This window comes from Protopterus annectens, chromosome 15.part0 (assembly GCF_019279795.1).
Source record: "Protopterus annectens isolate FY-2018-M chromosome 15.part0, PAN1.0, whole genome shotgun sequence".
Taxonomy (NCBI): domain Eukaryota; kingdom Metazoa; phylum Chordata; order Ceratodontiformes; family Protopteridae; genus Protopterus; species Protopterus annectens.
The window spans coordinates 5,520,125-5,545,011 of NC_056749.1; the positions used below are offsets into that span (position 1 = coordinate 5,520,125).

The 24,887-nt window shown below is 40.1% G+C and overlaps 1 protein-coding gene across 1 annotated transcript in view; it reads right to left on the reverse strand.

The window, feature by feature from the left end:
- Positions 1–24,887, reverse strand: part of CC2D1A (coiled-coil and C2 domain containing 1A) — a 3,016,164-nt gene that overhangs the window by 75,008 nt on the left and 2,916,269 nt on the right. The window contains exon 28 of the mRNA XM_044057686.1: positions 20,544–20,620. Coding sequence (XP_043913621.1) covers positions 20,544–20,620 — 77 coding nt within the window. The remainder of the gene's footprint in view (positions 1–20,543; positions 20,621–24,887) is intronic.

The window sequence follows — 24,887 nt, forward strand, 5'->3', positions numbered from 1 at the left end:
AAAGCTGTCGGATCAGACACCCAGAGGTTGCAGATCAAATGAAGCAACTACTTCAGATCTGGTGTTTAATTTATGTATACATTTTAGTAAAATCCTCATTAAATCCTCCAAAGTAAGTTACAAAAATAAAAATTGCTAAAGATTCCAAAGACAACCACAAGGCATTCTATAGTTATGTCAAGAATCTAAATGGCAATGCTCAGATATGCTCTGAGCTACAACAGAATGGCATTAAATATACTGATCCCAAGGATGTTGCCAATATCCTGGCAGATCGATTTAGTGCCAACTTCACCCCCCTCTCACCCCCTAAAGGGCCCATCTCAATAAAGAAAGATTGCCAAATTCCAATAATCACGGTCACACAGGTAGAACACGCACTCTCCAAAGCTAAGAATACAACATCCATGGGACCAGATGACATCCTGGGCTGTGTACTACATGAGCTACAAAATGAACTGGCACCTCACCTAAGTGTCATGTTTAATCATAGCCTCACCTCAGGCTTAGTGCCCACTGAGTGGTGCACAGCTACAGTTATTCCACTCCACAAAGGGAGCTCCACCTTGGATGCCGGGAACTACTGTTCCCATCAGTCTGATGAGCCTGATCTGCAAAGGCATGGAATGCATTATCATGGATCTTATAAACAAAGACAATGGCAACCTTCAAACACTGGACCCTACCCAGTTTGGGTTTGTGAAGGACCAATCTTGCCTGCTGAACCAGAGTGACTTCTTCGAATCAGTCTACAGAGCTGTGGACGAGAGTAAGGAGGTCCACACAGCCTATCTGGACTTCTCCATGGCCTTTGACACCATCCCCCACTCTAGAATCATAGATAAACTTACTAAGATGAGCATAAATCCCTACATCACTCACTGGGTTGACAACTGGCTTACTGACAGAACCCAAACTGTAAAGGTAGCCGACTCCAAATCCAGCTCCAGACAGGTGACAAGTGAGTACCTCAGGGTTCAGTCCTAGGACCACTCTTGTTTAGCATCTACTTCTCTGAAGTACAGGTCAACACTAAGGGACTCTGGCTAACAAAGTTCACAGATGACTGCAAACTGGGAGCCATTATTGAATCCCCAAATGATGTGGATATTCTACAAAGGGGCCTTACAGAAACAGATGCTTGGTGCCAGAGCCACGGGCTAAAGCTTAATGCCAAGAAGTGTATAGTTATTCCCTTTGGAAAAAAAAACATGTACCCATGAATTACCACATAGGTGGCAGTACATTAAAGACTGAAAGTGTGATGAGAGACTTAGGGACACAGGTAGACAGTGGTCTCACCTTCGATAACTGCATCGCCACAACAGTCAGGAAATCCTTCTATGTGGCACACCTCATCACTAAGGGCTTTTCATCCAGAATAAAGGAGGCCATTGCCCCACTGTACTCATCTCTCATTAGACCCATTACAGAGTACAACGCCCTGTTTGGTATGTACCTACAAGACATCTGCAACAGCTGGAAAGGCCACAGAAATACCTCACTAAAATAAATCACAGGTCTAAACCAGATGCCCTATGCTAACCATCTAAAAAAACTCCAGCTATACTCTATGGCATATTGTCTACTCAGAGGTGATCTCTGCTTAATATACAAGGCCATGTCAAACCCTGAGCTGTTGGACATGCTCCACTTAAAGAAATCCCAATCCCTCAGAGCCACACGCTCCTGGGATCTAAACCTTGTCATCACAATGAACAAAACATGCTGGAAGGATGGGTTCCTGACCCAGACATTCCCCATACTCTGGAATAGGCTGCCCATACATGTTAAGCAGAGCGCCTCCTTGGCCCTCTTCAAAAGGAACCTCGACAATTGGAGGGGAGATAGGAAATTCACCTCGGGGATCACGTCAGTCGCCCTGCTAGACAGAGTTCCAGGGAAGTAAATATTGTGGGAAGAAATATCCAGGGAATTGTTATGGCTAGGTTTGTATAGGCCCTAGGGCCAATAGCCTAGTACCAACCTATGAACCTATAAAGCTATAAAGCGGAAACAAAAGAATATTTCACTGAATGTTGACCTTGCTGGCCAAGCATGAAAAAACTGCTTATTAAAGAGAAAAAGATAAGCAGACAAAACGTTCTTTCTCAAGGAAAAGATCTACAAAATGTTCGTTAATAAAGCACAGACAAAGCCTAAGACGGAGGTTAGAAACAGTAAATACAGGAAATTTACAAGACTAAAAGGAATATAACATGCAGGGTTCAGATTAGCAGGATAGTTAACGTTAGTAAATTCATTCGACCTGTTACTTCATAGATGATGTCTAGAGCATGAGTACAGAAAACAGGTCATCTAGAGACTATGACAGTATATGTTTTTCAGGACAATAAAAATGATGCACAGCAACTTGAATTGTTTATCAGAACTGTTAATGGAGACGTACTTTGGATACTGTGAACACCTAATAAAAACCTTACTAAATGAACTACAGTGTTTGGAGAATTCATGCTGAACAGTGCACAAGACTTGGTTCATAAGGGAAGAGACTCACACCTACTGAAGCATGAGCTTGGGTAATTAAGACTTTCATTTTTCTGTCTCATGGCATACAGTGTTTCCAGCTAACTACGGTAAAGTACCTACATATGTAATTTTACAGTCTTTGCTCTCTTTGGGTAATACAGCCACTACAGCTTTCTTAGACATTGGTACTTACTTTTCTTTTAAAGTTCTGTTAAACAAAACTTTCCAGATGTTTATCACTTTTTTCCCTCCTAATGTTCAAACTTCCACAGGAATACAACCTATCCCTGGAGACCCTTTGTTAACTAATTATGCATTACTGTTTTATCTCATCTCTTTCTATCATAAAGTACAGTTGTGTAAAATCTTACCATAACAGTAGATGTCTTCCTCTTCACTGTTGCAGTATTCTTAACATGAGGGATTCCTTGCCAAGGGGGGTCCAATGTCCAGCCAGTATACCAAAGCATTTAGGTTGTTAACAAGTATGCTGACTGTGCTAGGCATAGGCCATAAAGGTGACTTGTGGAAATATCATCCTCAACACTGACAGCCCCAGGAGGAACGACAGCTCTAGGATATCAGAGGGTAACCTACATATCCAGAAAGACAAAAAAAAAAAAAAAAAACATGGGGAGGAGGGAGGGAGTGAATACTGCAACAGTGAAGAGAAGAACATTTAATGTTATGGTAAGATTTTTACACAACTGTACTATGTCCTATTTCACTGTTGCAGTGTTCTTAACATGAGGGTGAGTGCAAACGCTCAGGAAGAAGAGAGGGGGGGGGAGGAATGGGCAGCAGAGCCCTGTAGGAAGCCATATGAAGAATGGCCCTAGCAAAACCAGCTCTAGCCCAAGATACAGCATCCAACTTCAAGTGCTTGGTACAGGTATGCACAGAACACCAGATAACTGCTTCAAGAATAGAATTAGTATCCAAACCCTTGAAAAAAGTACCAGACGAAGCCACAGTCATACAAAAGTGACCCTTGACCACAGAAGGAAGGCTCTTACCATGATAACAACAACAAAAATGGCTTTAGAAATCCAAAAGGAAACAGTATGCTTGGAAACTGCCAAACCTAATGACCTACGATGAAAAGAAAGAAAAAGCTGATCATATTTTCAAAAAGCTTTAGTTTTGTTCAAATAAAATCTGAGTTGTTTATGCAAATCCACAGTGTTCAATACATTCTCACTAGCAGGTTGCAGATAAGGAAAAAAAAATGAGCAAATTAATAGACTGACTGATCCACCACCTTAGGTATAAAAGAAGGATTGGTACGAAGAGACTCTCTGTCCTTATGAAAAACTAAAAAAGGAGGAATAGCCATAATGGCACCTATCTGGCAGCAGTAAGGGCCAACAAAAAAAACAGTCATCCAAGAATAAGGCTGTTAAGGAATCTGAAGTTGCAGGCTCAAAAGGAGCCTGAGTCAACTTCTCCAAAACAAAATTAAGATAGCAGGAAAGAGGAACAGACTTCCTGCGAGTCTAATATGAAGAACGATTTCGGCCTTGAACCTACAGGCCAAAGGAGGCGCTAAAGGCAGACAAGCAGAAACAGCTGAGAAGGTGGGCTTTAATACAAGAATATGCCAACTGAGCACACAAACAAGACAGAACCAAAGGAACATCCACAGTAAGTGGGTCCAGGTTATGACAAAGATGCCAAACAGAAAACCTTTTCCATTTCGACAAGTAGGATTTCCTAGCCTCGTGCAGAACCTGAAGCACATCCCCAGAAAAAAAGTTGCCTATTGGGAATCAAAATCCTATCACCCATTGTCAGCTGAAGACAGGAAAAGTGGGGATGGATAAGAGATCCTTCATCTTGTGTGAGAAGATCCACCCTGTGAGATAACTTGTGATGACTGCCCTTGGCTAAATGCAGAAGAACAGGGAACCAATGCAGTCTGGGCCAAAAAAGAGTAACTAGCAAGATTTTGAAAGCAACCTGCTTTATCTTATACAAGACTTTTGTAATGAGAGGAAGGGGAGGGAAGGCATAAAGAAACATCCCCTTCCATGACAAAGACAGGGCATCTACCTTCCAGGCCAGGGCAGGAGGAAGTTGACTGTTCAGAGGGGAAACAAAGATATCTAACTTGAGGAATATCCACTGACAGATAATGTCCAGAAACACAATCATGTGAAGCATCCACTCATGAGTTTGTTATGGACCTAATCAGGGAGTCTGCCACAAAATACTGACTTGAAGGAATGTCCACCACCTGAAGTGTTACTTGGTACTGAATCGCTAGCTCCCAAACCTGGAATGTCCATCTGCTAAGATAGGACCTTGTCCCCCCTTATTTGTTGATGTAACACATCACTGTGGTGCTGTCTAGAAGATCTTTAGGGATCCTGGAGAAAACAGAGGATGGAAAGTAGTCAGGGCCAGCAGAAGAGCTCTTATTTCCTTGCTATTGATGTGCTCCTTCTGTTGCTGAGGAGACCAGAGGCCTAGCACCTTTAGGTTTTTGAAGTAAACCTCCCAAACCCCATCTGAGGCACCTGTGAACAGCTCCTGACAGGGGTTGACAGGGAAGCCCTAGATTCAAATTCAGTTGGTGAATTCACCACTGAAATTCCAACTTGAGACATGGAACAGGAGAAATTGGAAACTCTAGAGGATGCGAATGCTGAAGCCAAACTGACTTTACATACGGGTTCCTATTAGATGACCAAAGATGCATTCTTTCGAATGTGTCTTGGTCGAACTTGAAAAGATGAAAAGGCAAAATGACGAAGCAGCATATAAGTGAATTCTTTCCCTGGGAAAGAAATCGCTTAGTCGCGTCAATTACTTTGCCATTTTTGTCACTGTAGTGCAATCTAAGCATTCGAGTTTGTAAGCTTTCGCTTACATGGGGTCAATAAATCATCATTCGCTTTTCTAAGCGTTCGATGATTTAATATAGACCCTTTAGATACCACTAAAGCTTTCTCATGTGCAATTTGGTGAAGGGAAGCATAGGGATGGTGGATGCCATGAATCCCAGAGACCTCAGAACTTCCCTGGGTGAAATCAAGGCCAGAGGAAGAAGGGAGTGAAAAAAGGAAATCAGAGTCAAAAGCTTTGGAAAGAGGCAAGGATGCTAGCATAGGAACAGTCTGGATCCTGCATCCCAGAAAAACATGATCCCCATGATGGAGACCAGGCAGGACTTTTGAAAATTTACAGTGAACCCCAAACTCTGCAACACAGTGATAACCCACTGAAGGTGCTGTAAAAGAACCTCTTGAGAGGAGGCGTGAATAAGGAGGTCATCTACATAAAGAAAGACCTGAATGCCCTTGAGCCTGCAAAAAGCAATCTTAGGAGCTAGGCATTTGGTGAATACCCTTGGGGCAGTAAACAGGCCAAAAGGCAAAGCAGATAATTGAAAATGCCAAAAAGCAACAGAGAAACACAAAAACTTCCAGAAAAGGGGATGACTAAGGATATGGCGGTAGGAATCCTTAAGATCAAGAGAAACCATAAAAGTAAGTGTGAAGGCATAGCATTCGAAAGGAAGGAACCTTCAGGAATGTGAGAAAGATCCAGAATGGGTCTCCAACTGCACTCTTTCCTGGGGACCAAAACATTCTGGAATAAAATCCCTTACCCTTTGAAACCAGCAACGACTAAAGTGATCCGACAGACAATCAAAGATGGCGTCAAAGAAGTTCTGAGGATAATACATCCGTCACCTTTATGCACTACGCCTAGCGCGGGGAGCATACGTGTGACACATGGCTTATCATTAACAATCTAAAGGCTTTGGTACACTGGCCAGACATCAAGCTGCCCTTGGCAGGGGATCCCTTATGTGAAAATTACTGCAACAGTGCAATGGAAGGACACCAACATTGTTATGCTTCATCTCTTTCATCTTCCTCTAACCTTGGCATAATTAAGTCTTCCATAAATATTTCATTTGTGCTTTTGCTTGGTTGCCACATTCTCTTGCTTTAAAATAGCTTTAATACCTCTAAAGAATTTCTCGTTATTTTTCTTGTCATAGTCTCCCTAAATTTGGTGACAACCCTTTCTTCTTTCTGTTGCCTAAGTGATTCTGCCAAAGGCTTTTATGCTCTAGAGTTGTTCTGAAAACAGAACAGTTGCTTAACAGCAACATTTATAAACTCACGCTTTTATCTAAGTACTTTCTTTCTTTTCTTTTAGGACTCTGCAGTTGCTCCGCTTCTTGTTCTGTGAGTGAGACTCCCCTTATGAAAAATGTAAACCTCTATCAGCCCCTCTACATAATTTCCATTCCTTCTTAACCATAGCTATAGCTCTTATTTCTACCTTATGTTTAAACTCCATTTTTCATTTCATCCCACTCACTAGAAGTCCCTTCTAAAGACATGTCTATCTTCCTTAAAAACGCTTGAATAATTTAAATTATCCAGTCTTTAAATTCCTATTTTTCAACAGGATAGGCAGAGAAGCACCAGTATCTCATTTTCCCTCATTATCCACTGCTTATCTGAAATACAAATTCTATCCAGTATACCCCAGTTATTGTACCTTGGGGAATATGTAAATTCTGTCCAATTTCCAACTACTGAATCCACATCTTTTACACCACATATTTTCATAGATTTCTTCAGAAATCTACCCCTCATTTGATAGATTTTCCCTTCGAGGTCCCACAGATTCCCACAGATACATCCTCATTGTTGAAAATCAAGTTCTAGTCCACACCCATCAGGAGTGGCCTTAGGTCAACTGGTGCCCTAGGCAAAAGGGGCTCCATGACCCCCCCCCGTGCCCCTATCCTGGTCTACCTACACCAGATAAATACTGAAAAAAGTGCCCCTACTAGAGTGGCGCCCTAGGCAGCCGCCTAGTTGGTCGATGCCTAAGGCCGGCTATGACACCCATAAATGATATTCCCTACTGAAAGCTGACTATTTCTCCCAAATGTTTCTTAAGCTTCATAACAGTCTTTGGTGGAACCTAAATACATGTCAGCATAATTTTCCTCTCCTGCCAATAGCCCCTTGATACCACAAATCTACCATTATCATCTTTTCCCCCCTCTTTTGTCACGGTTATATCCCCTCTCACAATCAGTACTACTTCCTGTTTTTGTACCTGATATTCTGCTGAATGTCCATCCTGAAATCATTTTATTGTCAAATTCATATGCTCACTTCTATCCATATGCACCATATATTTCTTAACATAATTCAATACTCTCTACTTTTTTTCCGTATCTATAAAGCCATATACATTCTATCATAACATGGACAAAGTAACCAGTATGGCAGAAAGCTATTACTCCTACCTATTACATGACAGTTCTTTTGAATGCATACTTCCAATTTCAAGCTTTTACAGCAAGAGGTTCTCCCATACGATTCTCGTCTGGAGCGCCTTCTGTGTGGAGTCTGCATATCCTCCCCGCGGTCATATAATGTTTAAAGACATGCAGGTAGGTGCGTGCATAAAGGGGTGTGCCTTCTTTCAAGGTTGGGTGTCGGGCTGGCAACTCGGCACTGTAAAATCCACTGCCAATCATTAGCGGACCGGAGTTCCGCTGTGGCGACCCCATAACCAGGAAAAGCCAAAAGACTTCCAATTTCAAGCTTACATGCACACACTAATATCTGGCAGGTTGATTTTTTTATGCAGTTGCTTTTTCTCATCTCCATTTAAACCTATGTCACATTTTAAAGATTTTTTACTTAAATGAAAACACTTAAAAATACATTTTCAGAAATCCCCATTCCATTTTCAGTTAGAATAAACAAACAAAAGTATGCACATTTTCATCAAATGAAATTTACCCCTCCATACAGACACAACTGCTCCAAACTGATGGCTGCATCCACAGGCATTACTTAATCTAAAAGTAAGGCTTCCCATGCCAAAGTGCAATGTATAGCCTGTGCTCCCAATTAAACTGAATGCTACCTGTCCATTTCTTATTTCTATGCCTCTCCCAGATGTGATAAACAGCTTGCAGGTTTTCAGAGAATATTAACTTTGAGCCCAAAGAAAAATGTGCAATGGCTACCTTTAAATAAATTAACTAAATTGTAAACTGCTTTGTTAAAAACATTAAAATAATAAGGCTGCGTGGGAGGCTTCAATTTCTTATTAACTTCTCACAGTTTCAAACGTTTATTTACTTTTCAGTGACCTGCTTTTCCCTATATCTTTAAATGTTACTTATTCAGAAAAGAGTGCTCATAACTCTCAGGATTAATTTCTTGCACCTTTAGACAGTTCATTTCCAAGTAAAAGCAGCCAACAATGATAGAAAATAAGTTAACAGCTTTGCACATGCATAAAACAATTTTTGCTAAATTCACTCAGAATATTATGTAGTGACTTTCCTAGCACCTGTCACCACCTGCAAAATTTCTCTCTCCCATGGAGAATATTTGATAATGTGAAAAATATAAGCCAGTAACTTTGCAGATGCCTCAAAACTTGGCATTTTGCATGCCTTTCATCATTCTGTCTTACCTCTAAAGTTTAATCGCTAACAAATATCTACAGCTTACACCAAGCAACATTAATCTAGGCATCCATCCCTGTAAAAATAAATATAATTATCTTAAATCTACATATAGTATGATCAATACACTTTTACATGCCAACCTACATCTGCAGCCAAAGTTCACCATATCATATTAACTTCACCTTGCTTCTGTCTAGACAGTCCCACCTTGTTAAAAAGCCTGCATATCTTACAACACACATATAAAGAATTACTGATAAGATAACCCACCTCACTCTAAAATATTTTGACAGAACACTATACAAAGCTGCTTTCGGATTTAACACATAGTTTACCTCATGAAATATCTTAGACCAATTTTATTAAAACAAAAAATGTTTTCCTTACAGCGTTTCTATCTTTCCCTTCAATCATCTTCTAAACATTACTGGCATAAAGTGGGTGTGACGTCCCCACTCTGGGCCAGTAATCAAAGAGCCTGAATCCTCACTATTCTCAATGGAGAGGGACATTTACTTGGAAAAATAATAGATACACCCAGTATTTCCAGATGCAGCTCTCTGCATCAAGTACAATTTCCCTTAACAGCACACAGGGAACACACTTAGTCCAGGGGCTGTGCCTGTGCGTGTCTCCCCACTGGTACAGCTACAGAGTTGAGCCCTCAGCCAAGTGTCCAAGCCAAGTCCTCCACCACTCTCTCTGTGAAACCAGTGCTCTGAGTCCCTGCTCCAAGCAGCTGACACGCACACACACACACACGCGCACACACACGCGCGCACACACACACACACACACACACACACACACACACACACACACACACACACACACACACACACACACACACACACACACACACACACACACACACACACACACACCTACCTGGAAAAGGCTGGCATAGATTTATGAGCTATGCCCCCTTCTCTCCAGACTATAAGGTAGTTACACTGCCAAAAGACACTCCACAGCCAGCTACTCTATGGCTGTTATAAGGGTGCCCAATTATACTGAGTAAAATTAATACCAATACCAATAGTAGTGCTTGGCCAATGCAGTAAGGCTTTCATGAGCAGCCACAGTGTCACTAAAATATAAGTACTCTCAAAGGTTAAAATATTCTCGAAAAGACCAGCCACAATTAAAAGTCTAAAAATATTTAATAAGTTACAAAAGAACATGAAAATACTGAATATCTATTTACAATAAACACGACAGTTTCAGTCAGAGGAAATACCAAAATAAAATATCATTTCAGTCCTGGATTACAAAATGACATCACATACATCTGGTCATCTGAATTCTGGTTCCCATACTACCCCCTTTGTGAACCAGCATCTTGCACATACGTGTTACCATACACACAGACAGAGCTTTGCTAAGATGTGTTACAGCATCTGGAAGCCATAAAAACATTTCAACACTTCCACCCTTCCAGGGTAGCAATCAGTTTCACTGCTAAGAATAATACATAAGACTTCCTAGTACAGACATTTTGTCTCTGGTTGCACTGAGGACTGTAAGATTAAATCTTTATGGCATACAAGGTAATTTAATTTCAGGACATTTTTCTAAAACTTAGCTGGGGCTGAGCTTAACCTCTTCTATTCCAGTATTCTCGGTTACAATTTATACATGTAGTCAGTTATAATACAGTCTGACATATAGGTGTATATTTCTTTTCTGCTCAGCAAGACCCACTGTTTTTTTTTCAATAAATATTTTTTATTAAATTATCATGTATGACACAGGCAATCTTACATTTATATAAATAAAAAACAAACATTGACACTACTTTAGTTGCAAACATTATACATCACAGACACCACTGAAACAACTGCAGCTGCAAACATTATACATCACTTATAATCTATCCAGTCATTGTCAGTTAAGTATATGGCTCATTCAAACCCTGCCTCTTAAACCTAATTCCTTCTCTGCACATATTGTTCCCACAATTCCCTTTTTTCTATGCAGTTTCCTCTGTCTCTTTTCTAAAGATCCCAATTCCAGTTATCTCTGTTACTATGTCTACTACTACTACACTTTGATTTCCATTTTCTAGTAATTGCTTTTCTGGCAGCAACCATAAACAGACTCAGCAAGGCTTAACTACCTCTAGGCAATTCCAATTCTGTATCATAGCTAAAAAAAATCATCTCCCCAGTCAATCCAATCTGCTCACCCCGTACCTCCGACAGAACAGTTTGCAGGGAATCCCTAAAGTTGTCCAGCTCATTACACTCCCAAAAAAACATGTTTCCAGCCATCTCTTTGTCCATCACACCTCCAACATTTGCTATCCACTTGAGGAAAAATTCCTCGGAGTCTACTTGGGGTACAAAATTACCTATGTAAACCCTTCCAGGCATCTTCTAGACTTTGTTGCATATTTGGGAGATATACATATATCCTGCTATTGTCTCTTTGTGAACTGCTTATCCAATCTCTCTTACCAAACCTCCTCTGATTGATTCTTATAATCATCATGCAATATTTTATATGGTCTACTAATTATTCCTTTTATAATGGCAGCTTCTGTTCTAGATTCTATTAAAAACTCTACCAGTGCTGGCCTTTCATTTACGACCCCCCTATTTTTTTCTCTTTGCCTATGCTCGGATATCAATCCTTGATAAGGAAGGCACTTTCTAACCTGCATTCCAAATAAACCTTGGCCTCTTCCCATTCACCTACCTTTCTAGTTATGTACTCCCAATACCTTGGTTCTTTTGCCAGTTTCCCCAGTAAATTCCAGCCCTCTCTTTCCTATTATCTGTATCCCTAACCACAGTCATCCCTATCAGCAAAATCTCTTTTCTCCATTTTCGTGCTGGTTTAGTTGTTAGAATACTACTGCACAGTTGGACAGCACAGTGGTGCAGCGGTAGCATTGTCACCTCACAGTAAGAGGTTCTCTGGTTCAATTCCCAGCTGGGGTGCCTTCTGTGTTGAGTCTGCATGTCATCCCTGTGTTCATGTGCGTTTCCTCTGGATGCTCCCATCACAAAGACATACGTCAGGAGTGTTTCTCCCTGGGCCTACGCTGAAAATTGGCTTCATTCCAAGTTGGAATTTCCCAGTAAACAAATGTTCAATAAATAAAAATAAATAAATACTCCCTGCTATTTTATGAATATAATACTCTGCATGATTTTTGTTGTTCTCCTTAAAAGTCTGCATCCAAAATCCCAATCTCTCCTTATTTCTTGAGCTTCCCCTTGTATCATCATCATTCCTTTCCACTTTGAATTATAGTTTTCTGCTTGTGCTATGTATAAGAGCCTTAACTGTGTTGCTCTAAAATACCCCCTCAAATTGGGTAATCCTAGTCTGCCTTGTTCTATTGGAAGCATCATCTTATCCCACTTGACCCTTGTTGTCTTCCCTTCCCAGACAAAATATTTTAAATCTTTTTTAATTGCTATCCACAGCTTCTCCTCTACTTACTAAAAATATGCCTGATCTGTGTACAAGACTAACGGGACTAAAAACATTTTAATTGCTTGTATCTTAGTAACCATATCCACATAACAAAGCTTCCAGTTTCTCAGTTTATGTATTATCTTCTTTTTAGTCTCTTCCCATATATCCTTAGCTGCCACAACAAAGTCATTTGTAATCCATACCCCTAAATACTTCATTTTATCATGTCCCCATAAATATGGACATTGCTGGACAAATCCGTGTGTAGGTACATAATTTACTGCTATTGCCTTTGTTTAGCTTCATTAATTTTGTATGCCTGGAAGATTTGAAACAGTCTTAAAATGTTAAACAACACTGTAATGTCTCTGTCTCTGGTTTTGTCGTGTCTAAAATAATATCATCTGCAAATAGAGCCTGCTTTTCCTGATTACAATACCAGTTATATCCTTGAATTTCTGAGTCTTTTATTTTCTTTGCCAATGGTTCTAAATATAATGCAAACAACAAAGGGGAAAGCAGACAACCCTGCCTGGTTCCTCTATTCAAGCAGAAGTTATCAGAGTGGTCCCCACCCACTTTAATTTTCACCTCTGATCCCTCATATATGCTCCTAATCAACCTTATAATTGTATTAGGGGGAAACCAATGCTTCCATTACCCTGCTCATGAGGACCCAGTCTACTCTGTCAAATGCTTTCTCTGCAAAAAGACCGACCAATAACAGTGGCATTTTCTTACATTATGCTTCCCTCTGGATCATCAATGTTCTGTTAATATTGTCAAATGTTTGCCTCCCCTTCACAAATCTACATTGATCCATATCTATCAATTTTGGTATCACTTTTGCCATTCTTTTAGCCTTTATAGACAAACACTTTATAATCATGGTTTAGTATTGAAATGGGCCTGTATGAAACTGGAGCCAATCGACCTTTACACTCTTTTAGGTATTACTGTTACCACCGCCTTCTTCCAGGATGCTGGTACTTCTCCTCCTCTTAAAATACGGTTAAACAAAACCTTCCAGATCTTTCAGTTTTTTCCCCTCCTAGCTTCCAAACTTCCACAGGAGTGCCATCTATTCCTGGGAACTTTCCTGTAGATTTGTTACACATAGCCATTTTATCTCATCTCTTCCTATCCTGTTAGTAATTGATCCTCATCTACCTCTGACCTTGGCATATTTAATTCTTCCATAAACATTTCCATCTGTATCTTATCTTGATTTCCATATTTTTTTGTTTTATACAAACTTTCATAAAATTTTCAAAATATTTCTAATACTTCGACAGGATCTATTGTTATCTTTCTTGTTACAGGCTCCCTAAGCTTCGTGACAGCCCTTTCCAGTTTCTGTTGCTGGAGTTGTTGTGCTAAAAGTATTTGTGCGCTAGAATTACTATCAAAAAACATACTTAACAGCACTCTTTCTAAACTAGTGCATATTATTGAGGTAATCCCTTATTTTCTGTTTAGCATTCTGCAGTTGCTCATTTTCTTGTTATGAGAGACTCCTCCTATTTTGCAATGCTTTAACATTTGTCAGTCCCTCTATATAATTCTTGTTACTTCTTAGCCATATCTCTCTCTCCTTTATTTCCACCCTAGTTTTAAAAACTCCACTTTAATTTTAACCCACTTACTCGCTATAGTTCCAGAAGGAATTTCTATATTCTCTAGTAGTTCCTGAATTCATTCAAAAACCCATTCCTCAAATTCCTCTCTTTTCAGCTGGTAGGAGGGAAAGCACCAGTGTCTCATTTTTATTTCATTACCTTGCATTTTTATTTTAGTTATTAATGGCGCATGATCTGAAACACTTATCGGGTGTGTTTCAAGACCTTCAATTAAATGCACATGTTCCTGTGAGATATAAATTCTATCTAGCATAGCCCATTTTTTTATCTTGGAGAATAATAAGTAAATTCACTCTGAACTCCTGCTACTGAATTCACATCTCGCACACTAACATTTTTATAAAATTCTTCAAAAATCTACCCTTCTTTGTTATATTTTCCCTTCTAAGCCCACCAGACATATCTTCACTGTTGCAAACCAAATTCTAGTCTCCACCTGCAAGTAATATTGCTAAACGCTGATTATTTCTCCCAGAATTGTTTTAAACTCCATTATAGCAGTTTTAGGTGGAATGTAAATGCATGCCAGTGTAATCTTCCTCCCTTGCCAGTAGCCCCTTAGCATAATATATCTTCCATTATTACCTTTTTTTCCCTCTTCTACCTCTATTGGTGCTACTCTTGCAATTAATATTAGTAACTCCTCTTTTCATTTGGCTCAAATATTCTGTTGAATAACCATCCTGAAAACCTTTCTTTATCAAATTCATATGTTCAGTTCTTTCCAGGCATCTCTCCTGTAATATAGCTATTTGCACTCTACATAGGTTCATAGATTAGTACTAGGCTAACCACCCTTGTGGGCCATTTTAAGGCTAGCCAATTACCCCATGTGAGAATCAAACCCTGCACCTTGTGTTTGTAAGGCAAACACCTTAACCATCATGCCAACCCCCCACATTTTTTAATATAGTTCACTAATCCCATTCAGATTGAAAGACGTTACAGAAAGCATAATTTTCTTATATAGTTATTGTTACCACCTTTTATATATAACTGCTTTTTCTTAAATGTCTAGTTCTAACTTTTATGTTACATGCATACACTGTTCATCAGGTTGGTCTTTTATACAGTTGTTTCTTGTCATATCCATTTGAGTCAATACCACATATTACATAACTTTTTGAAAGCCCTCAAACAGAACAAACAACCCCTCTAAAACCTATTAACTTAATAATAACAAACAAAACTATGTAATATTCAAATATTGAAGTTTTTGCTTCCTAATAACAACAGTTCTAAGTTGATAGCCACACAGACAAGCTAGAGTTAACAAAAAAGAAAGGTTAGTCATACTGAGATGCATGGTACAGCCTGTGTTATTTATTAGTAAGTGCTATTTGATTTTCTCAAGCTTTACAGTCTCCCTACTGAGAAAACACTTGAATACTTTCAGTAAACACTTTCTCCAAGCCATTTCTCTATCAAATTGTTTTCTGGTGACATGCAAAGCAGACACAAAACTGCTAAGGGTACCTTGTTTACCAGAAAAAAAAGCCTTATAACATTCAATATTCTTTTTCATTTACATGCTTTCTAATAAACGTGTTACTGGACAATGCCTATGATCTTAACCCAGTCATTTCCACATGCAGACATGGGAACACGCACACTGATTTTTTGTCATACTCTCTTAATCAGACGTTTCATCTCTCCCCCACTTCTCCTCTTTCCCTCTTTTTACATTGCAGTACCTACATTTGTTAAAACTGAACAAAGAAAAAGACGGGGGGAAACAAAACCACCTGTTTATATTAGTGTCCTCATTGCATTAAAAAACTGAGAAAACGTTACTTCAAGTCTAAGTGGTTTTCTCTTATCTTTAAAGCATTCCCAGCAGGGAAAAACCCTGATTGCTTTCAGAAAACATTATGTCCTAGCCAATTTCTCTTTTTTTTTTCTTTTCCCTCAGCCAATCCCCTTCCACCAGACTGTCTCAAGTTTCTCTTTATCAGATTGTCTCCATGGAGACAAGAGAACCAGACAGCCAGTTTTTCTTTATCAGACTGTTTCCATGGAAACATGAGGAACAGCTGCAGAATTGCTACCAAGTACACATGTATTTGCTTGAAAAAAAAAGCCTCATAATATTCAATATTCTTTTCCATTTACTTGCTCTCTCTTTAAACTAATCAATATAAGGTCCTTAAGACAGTAGTTTCCTAATGGAAGAATGAAAAAAGCACCAGTTTTTTTTTTACACTGCATTGCCTATAGTTTTCAAAACATGAAAGAGTGAAGAGGGGAGAAAACGAAAAGTAGCAGCAACTGTTTACAATCCCCATTACACTTAAAATAGCATTCAAAGAAAACCATGCACCACAAATACTGTACTATTAAGAAATTAAATTTTCTTTACTTAGTTAGCTTTCTCTCCTCTCTTCCCCTCCCCAAAGTATTTTTCTAAACATCAATGACATGAAGTAGGGCATATACTTTAAAGTCCCCCACAAATCGAAGAAATTTTGAAAAAATCTAATATTTCTAGATTTTCTTGTCATATTTCAAAATATAATTATTGCATTGTAATCCCTCATTGAGTTACTGGATTTATTACTGTTCTTCTCCATCACCCAAGTCCAGTCTCTGCTTCATTTCTAATGTACTCTTGATTCTTCTAGTTAACTCTCATGCTCCCTTCTTTCTCTCTAACATTTTCCGCTGAAATAATGGAAAAGGTTTCACAGGTACAGTCTCCCTGTAGTCTTTCTTACCAGAACAACAAGAAATAGAATATCCTTCCATTTCACAGCTCACTTTTTGTTAGACAAACTTCTGTATTTCCTCCTTAACATGCACTTCATCAAAAAATTATTTGTCCCTCCAGGGAAGAATAATTTAAAGATAGCTGGATACAGCAGTTTGAATCCCACACCCGTCTGTTGACATTCGCTGAATAGTGGAATGAATTTACTCTTCTGCCTGGTGTACAGCGAGTAATAATTCTCCACAAACACTCTGCTGTCTCCTGTTTTTAGTATTTTGTCCTTCTGACACAGTTTTGTCAGAATCAACTCCTTCTGCTGGTGGGATTGCATCTTTACTTTTAAAGGTCTAGGTTGCTTTCTTATAGCCAGTTTGGGGCATACACATGATGTGCCCTTTCAACTAACAACTCATGCTGTGGAATACCAGTCCAGTTGCTTACTTATGCTTTCATAAAATTAAGGCAGTCTGTTCCTTCCAGCTTCTCTGGCACAACTGAAAGTCTCAGGCTTTCCATGTGTACTGTGTCCTCTGATTCTATTATTTTTTTGAAACATCTCTTCCTGAGCAGTCTCATATTCAGCTAGCCTTTTCATTTCAGCCTCTGACTTTTGCAGTTTTATCATCTCATCTTAATATCTGTTTAAAGCTTCATCCATTTTTTCCAGCCTTTTGTTGTTTGTATTGATAAACTGATATACTCCATCAGGTCTGTATGCAGCTGTCTTGTATCTTCTTTAAGGATACTGGAAATCATGTCTGAAGGTTGCATTGCTTTTTGCTGAACAGCTGCAGAACTTTCCCCAGTCAGTGTTTCTTCCTCACTTTTTGTAGCTAATTTTTTTCCAGGTGTTCTTTATTTCTTCATGACTGTCATCCAGGCAGTGCACTTACTTGCCAGTTACTGAAATTTACCTATAAATACATGTCTACTGTCCTTCTCTGCTGAGTTTTTGTTTTCACACTGGGAGAGCTAAAAACAAGCTGTTACACAGTGTGCAGCCATCTTGGAAGGTATATTTAGATAGGGGGTGTGGGGGCATAGACCCTCACTTTAGTGGGTTGGGGATGGTATGGTTTCATTTTCATTAATTGTGGTATGAGTGGTTGCTTACTCTGGTAATGGATTCACTGATCTGATCATTTGCCAAAGTGAGGTTTTGATGCTTTCATCTCGACAATTTGCTCTTCCATATTGTGGGCTTTTGATACTTTGAAGTAGACTCAGTGGGGTATATTCTTTATAGTTCACCCACAAATTTAACAACGTTAACAAAATCAGTCTTTTGCAGTCACTTTTTCTAGCAAAGCCATATTGCAGGCCTGTACCTACATACAATATGGTATGGCTGCTTTACAGTTTCCTATTTAAATCAGTAATTTTAGTGCTACTCATATTTTTTCTGAGCACTTCCATTTCCCAACACCAGCTTCTTGTTACAGTCCGCGGTACACTTGAGTCTTTCTAGTCATCTCCTGTGTTTTTTTCAGTCTCTCAAGCATTTTCCTTTTGAACAATGCAAAAGATTTCATTGCCAAAGTCAGTCTATATGCTTTGCTGTAAGAAGAATGTGAAGCACAGCCCTCTTTTACTTACTAGATCACTCTTGGTTGGATAAATCACTCCTATCTCTCGGCATCTCCTGACTGCTGAGATCAATTTAATTATCTTTTATCTGGTACACAGTACATAATCTTTTGCCACAAATACTCTTTTGTCACCAGTTTTTAATAGTTTTCCTTTCTGCCATATTTGTCAGGAGTAACTGTTTCTGCTGGCATGACAATCTTCATTAATGTATTTCTTGGCTGGTTTCTCATGGCTAGGTTTGGAGCATACACAACATTTGGCATCTCAATTAACCATTCCAGATGGGGAACACCAGCCTATTACTTATATGTACTTTCATAAAATGAATACAGTTTGTTCCTTACAGTTTCTCTGACACAGCAGAAAATCTAATTTTTATCTTCAGGCTCTGTCTCTTAGCACTGCTATATTTTGAAAAAGCCATTTTGAGAAGCCTCATGTCTTTATGTCAACTTCTGATGTCTGCTGTTTCATCAGGGCATCTGAATAGCTAGTTATAGCTTCTTCTTTTTTCTCTGACTTTGAGTTGATATATTCTTTCAGTTTTTTAATTTAAATGCTAAGTGCATTTGACTTGCTCTTCTAAATTACTGGAAGTCATCTCCTGTACCAAAACTGAAACAGTCTTCTTTTTACTGAATAGCTGCAAGATTCCTTCCAACTAGAGTTTTATCTTTTCCTTTTCTGGTTGTTATTCTTTCACATTCTCCAAATGTCTTTGTCTGGCATCCAGGCTGTATAATTACTAATCAGTGACCCCTTTTTTCACAGTTTTTTTTTCAGGCTGGGACAGCTGCTGATCAGTGTGCAGCCACCTTGGATGTCCTATCAGCATACTGAAGGTTACTTAAGATTTATTACCCTATATAGATGTACTCTTTGGGGGTTATGAGATAGTACCATAATGCTGACAGGTTTAATCAAATTTTAATAAAAAAAAATCCTCTCACACCTAGTGAATAAGAAAAAGTGGTAGCTGACTGCTGTACCAGCAAGGTCCAGACTTACATTTCCTAGCTTCATTCTGGTGCTTCTCAAGGTAGGATCACAGTGTGTTTGTTTGTCCCTGTCAAAGGACTTCTAACTGCTGCTGCTGCAGCTCTACGTGACGGAAGAAGCCCCCTTAGTACGATTTCCCCTTCTCTTGTTTTTCCTCCTGCATATCAGGAAATTGTCCTACCGGCTTCTTGCTGCCTCCTAAAGTCTTACTAGACTTTCATTTTAAACAGATTAGGAGACAAAAGACTAAGGCAGGGTGCCATCCTTCTCTTGAAGCAGATAAGAAATGAGAAAATGGCTTAACTGCCTTAAAGTTACTGGGTTAACTCTAAGGCATACAGGACAATTCCAGATACCATAATGAGGGCCCATACTGAATAAGCAGTGAATCTGATGGTTACTACTGCACCTCCTGGAAATGAAGTCTGGATGCAGAGGAACTGCAGAATGAACTAGACATTCCCAATGGAAAACTCAAGAAAAATGTGCAGAAAATGAGAAGACCTGTAGGAAGTACTATGTTCCCTGTTCCACGTGGAGAACAGAGGATAATGTAGTAAGATTTCCCTTTATATTACACAAATCAACTTCAAGGAGTGGTAATCGAAAGAACTACTGAAAATATGATGTCTGTTTTATTCCCTGCAGTTACAGATATATGCCAAGAGTATGATCTGCTGGAAGATACCTATAAATACATTTAAACTTTTATGTAGTGTAGGGTAACTAACACAAAACTGAGGGACTTGCAGTTTTCAGTCACTATGTCACATCTTGCTTTGCTGTGCAGGGTTACTGCAAATGGATAAGACATTTCCCTTTACCCTTCAAATCAGCAATTGGAGAGCTATTTAATAGTAAGGATGTAGGGGCAAGAATCCCCTGCTTAGAAATGAAGGGGTTCAAAGACCCATAAAAGCTGCTTACAAAGTTTTTTGTAAAATGCATTGTTTTCAAGACAAACATCATCCACATGACCTTCTGTCAATGAATCATCCTACATCTAAGTGTTCTTCTGCATGCTCCACACTTCGAAGGTTAAATAATGCATAAACAAAACAATGGAGAATTAAGGGTAGCATGAGACACAGTGAATTTCATGTTCTGACTTTATGGCAGCTAAATGAAATTTGATCACTTACATCTCGTGGAAAAGCACATGTGCATGATATAATAGTACTTCTAAACTAAGCAAAAGGAGGAGACAGTGTCTTAACCTTACCCGCCTGCCTTCGGCTCCCATCCGTTTTGCTGATTCTGTGTAATGTTGCAGAAATCTCTGTAGCTGAACAAAATACTCTGAAATAAGAAAGAAAAGTGAGGCTGGGGTTCTCCACTCCTAAATCATTCATGCTTGTTTCAGTAGTCAAAATGAAGGTAACAAACAATATAGTCAAGACGCATACCAAATGTCTTAAGCTCCAAAGAAACAAGGGCAGACAGATAAGTATAAGGACTATGCAGCTTTACTCTAAGCAAAGTTTCCCAGGAACTTTGCTACTTTGTTGCCTTTCCTAACCTGATCTGGCCTGCAGTGCTAACAGAAAAAGAAGTTATGTACTCACAACGTTCCATGTTTGTTGTCCATCTCATCATTCATTCTTACTGGTTGGGTTCAGAGCCAATCCTCGGCTCTGACTCGGCCGCATACTATAGCTAGAAGTTTTTTACTTCGCTCGTGGCTGAACACCTATCCCATCATGCAGTGCGTGGTTCCCCAGATCTTGTTTGCCGCTAACCCTAATTATATTTGTACACTAGCCCCATAAAAAAGGATACTGATGAATAAAGAAAGAAAGTTAAGAGGAGCTCCTTGCTCAAGGAGGAGATTCTTCTAGGTCCACTAGAATCCCTAGGCAGGGGGAAGGTGGGAGGGATCGTAAAAATGAATGACGAGATGGACAACAAACATGGAAAGTTATGGTGAGTACATAACTTCTTTATGTTATGTTGTCCTAGCCTGCCTTCATTCTTAATGGTTGGGAAAGTGTCCCTAGCACCATAATCCCTGGGTGGCTCATGGGAGCACACTTTTCAGCACAGTGGAACCAAAGGATGCCCTGTCCCTGGAGGCCAAATCCCCTTTGTAATGAGTAATGAAGGTGTGAGGTTTTGCCCATGTAGCAGTGGCACTGTCCATAGATAGCCTAGCTCGATAAGCAGATGACGTAGCCATGGCCCTAGTAGAATGACCTTTGACTTTGAATGGTAGTTGTCTGTTATTAAAAATGTAAATAAAGGTAATACAATTTGAAAGCTAGCTAGATAGTGAAACTTAACAGGGACTGGCATGCGTTTTTTGACGTCTAAAAAGGAAATGAACAATTGATCAGACATCCTGAAATCTTTGGTTCTATGTAAATAGAAACAAAGTTGTCTATGCACATCTAGCTGGTGTAGTTTGTATTCTGCCTTGTTGCCATGATTAGGAAAGAACACTGGCAGGTCAATGGATTGATTTAAGTTATTCTGAGAACACACTTTAGGTAAAGACTGATGGGCTGGTACAGAGAGATACTCTATCTCTATGGAATATCAAATAAGGATGTTTGATTGATAAAGCTTGCAATTCTGAAACTCTCCTTACAGAGGTAATAGCATGTAAGAAAATTGTTTTCCAGGACAGAAATTTGAGGTCACCAACTGATGAGGGCTCAAAAGGAGGCAAGGTCAGACATGTTAGCACAAAATTCAAGTCCCATGGTGAAAGAGGGTCTTTAAAGGGAGATCTTAATAAGCAGGTACCTTTCAAGAACGCTTTACATAACTCGGACAAGTGTATCCCTTGATGACTCCCCCGGAGGAGGGATTAGGGAGATGTAGCCATTGCTTTTGGCATTTGTGGGAGTGGCAAACAGGTCGCAGCAAGGTTGGCCCCATTTTCAGAATATCCTTTCCGCTATCTCTTTCTTTAGGGACCACTCATGGGGCATCAATATTGCTCTGCTAAAGCCTGTTCGCTATCGCCTTGGCTACCTGTGTGACATCAGGTTCAAAGTTCCGTCACCTATGTGATAATTAGAGATTGCAGCTAACTGCACCTTAATAGTAGTTGCGGCTGAACCTTGCTGAAAAAGCTCTGATAGGAACTGAAGAACAGAAGTGGTAGGGGCAGAAAAGAGGTCAATGTTTTTACTGTGTGCCCAGAATGAGAACCTTTTCCATTTACTAGAGTATAACTTCCTCTTTGTAGTCTTGTTTGAGGATACCACGATGTGTTTAACTACTGGCATAAAATTGTGAAGCCTGACTAAGCTGGGAACTGGAGTAGACATGCTGTCAACTTGAAGGTTTGGAGAGAGGGGTGGAACGTTCCCAACATCTGAGTTAGAAGGTCTAGGACTGGGTCCAGAGTCCAGGGTTCCTCATGAAGGTGAGGTCAGAGAAAAGTAAACCAAATCTGTCGAGGCCAGTATGGAACGATGAGAATTATCCTGCTTTCCAAACAAGTAGGCTTTCTGAGTTTGGGTATTAGGGGAAATGGTGGGAAGGCATAAAGTAGTCCCGAGGGCCAATCACGGACATGTGTATCCCTTGATGACTCCCCCGGAGGGGGGATTAGGGAAAAGTAGCCATTGCTTTTGGCATTCGTGGGAGTGGCAAACAGGTCGCAGCAAGGTTGGCCCCATTTTCAGAATATCCTTTCCGCTATCTCTTTCTTTAGGGACCACTCATGGGGCATCAATATTGTTCTGCTAAAGCCTGTCCGCTATCGCCTTGGATTTCCCCACAATGTGTGTTGCTATCAGAAAACATTGGGAAGAGATTGCCCATTGCCACACCCTGAGGGCCTCTCGGCAAAGGGGGTAAGACTTGGTTCCTCCTTGCTTGTTCATGTACCAAACCACCGATATTGTCTGACTGAATTGCAATTGCTCCTAGTGGAAGAGAGTCCTGAAGTGCCTGCAACATCAAGAGCACTGCTCTCATCTCTAGAGCACTGATGTGAAAATGGGTCTCGTGTTCCTGCCATGTTCCTTCTGTCCTCCCCAGATAATGCCCCCCCCACCCTATCTGGGATGTGTCCATGGTCACAGTTGCCAGAGGTTGTTGTGGGGTAAAAGGTCGACCTAACGTGACTTGACTGGAAAGGAGCCACCATCTTAGGTCTTTCTTGCATGACTCCGTAATCCTGATCTGGTGAGACATGGGAAGTTGTTGTAAGGACCAATGAGAAAAAAGGAGCCACTGAAGAATTCTCATGTGCATCCTGGCTACAGGGACTAGTGTTATGGCTGCTGCCATGGTTCCTAGGACTTTCAGAACTGTTTTCACTGCTACCTTTGTCTTTGGCAGGAGGTAATCTGTTGTCTGTGTGCAAAAACTCTTACTATCATCATAGAGACAGTGTATATTTCTGCTCCTATGAAGGTAATATGCTGACATGGCAACAAGGCAGATTTTCCTGAATTGATTGTTATCCCCAGTTGAGAACAGATATCCAAGGTGGAATCTCTTGACTGTTGTAGTAGATGCTTGGTGGTGGCAGTCAGGAGCCAGTCATCAAGATACGGAAACACTTGGAATCCCAGTCGTCTCAAGTGAGCCGTGACTACTGCCCATGCATTTGGTGAACACTCTGGGGGTTGTAGTGATGCCAAAGGGCAAAGCTTAGAATTGGTAATGACTGGCTCCCAGCCAGAAGCACAGATGACTCCTTGCCAGAAGCATAGATGACTCCTTGATGGTCTGTCCATTATTATGTGGTAGTAGGCATCTTGGAGGTCTATTGAGCACATCCAATTATTTTAGTCTTAAAAGGGAAGAATCAACTGCAGCGTTACCATTCAGAACTTGGACTTCTTTACAGATTCATTTAGTTTGCTGAGATCCAATATTGTTCTCCAGTCCCCTGTTCTTTTTGGCACTAAAAAAATCTCGACTAAGTTCTGAATCCTATTTGGTCTGCGTGGGAATTCTTAGATGACTCTTGTCTAGCAACGTTTGAATCTCTATAGTTGCTTGTTCCCTTTGACTGGGTGGAACGTCTGAGATTCTTCTGAGTTTTAGGACGGGAAGGCAAAAGGGAATGGAATAACCTCTGGATATTATATTTTGTACCCACTTGTCTTTTGTGATATCTCACCAGGCTTCTGGGTACAAAGATAGTCACCCCACGACTGCCTCCAGAGTAGGACAGACGGGCCTCCTTTCAGGAGCGCTGGAAGGGTTGGCCGCAAAAGGAATCACAGTCACCTTGGTTTTGTGGACCCCCTATGCCTCGTGAATGTCTACCATTATAAACAGCCCTCTGCCCCTGGGGGAGGATTCAACTTGTGCATCCGGAAAAACTCCCTGGGATTTTTTGAACCACATTTTCCCCCCTTCTGACCCTTGAGATAGGGCCTGGAAGGTACAGAAAAATGCACCCCCACGGCAGAGAGAGTTTTACCTTCTTACTTGCATCTGGTGAGTGTGTCTTTGACTTTTGGTCCAAAGAGTGAGGAACCATTGAAAGGGTTGATGACAAAGGTAGACTTAAAGGGTTCTGCAAAATTACACAAATGCATGAAGGAGTGTCTCCTAAGGGAAACTCCTGAACGCGCTGCCCTGCTCACTCCATCCA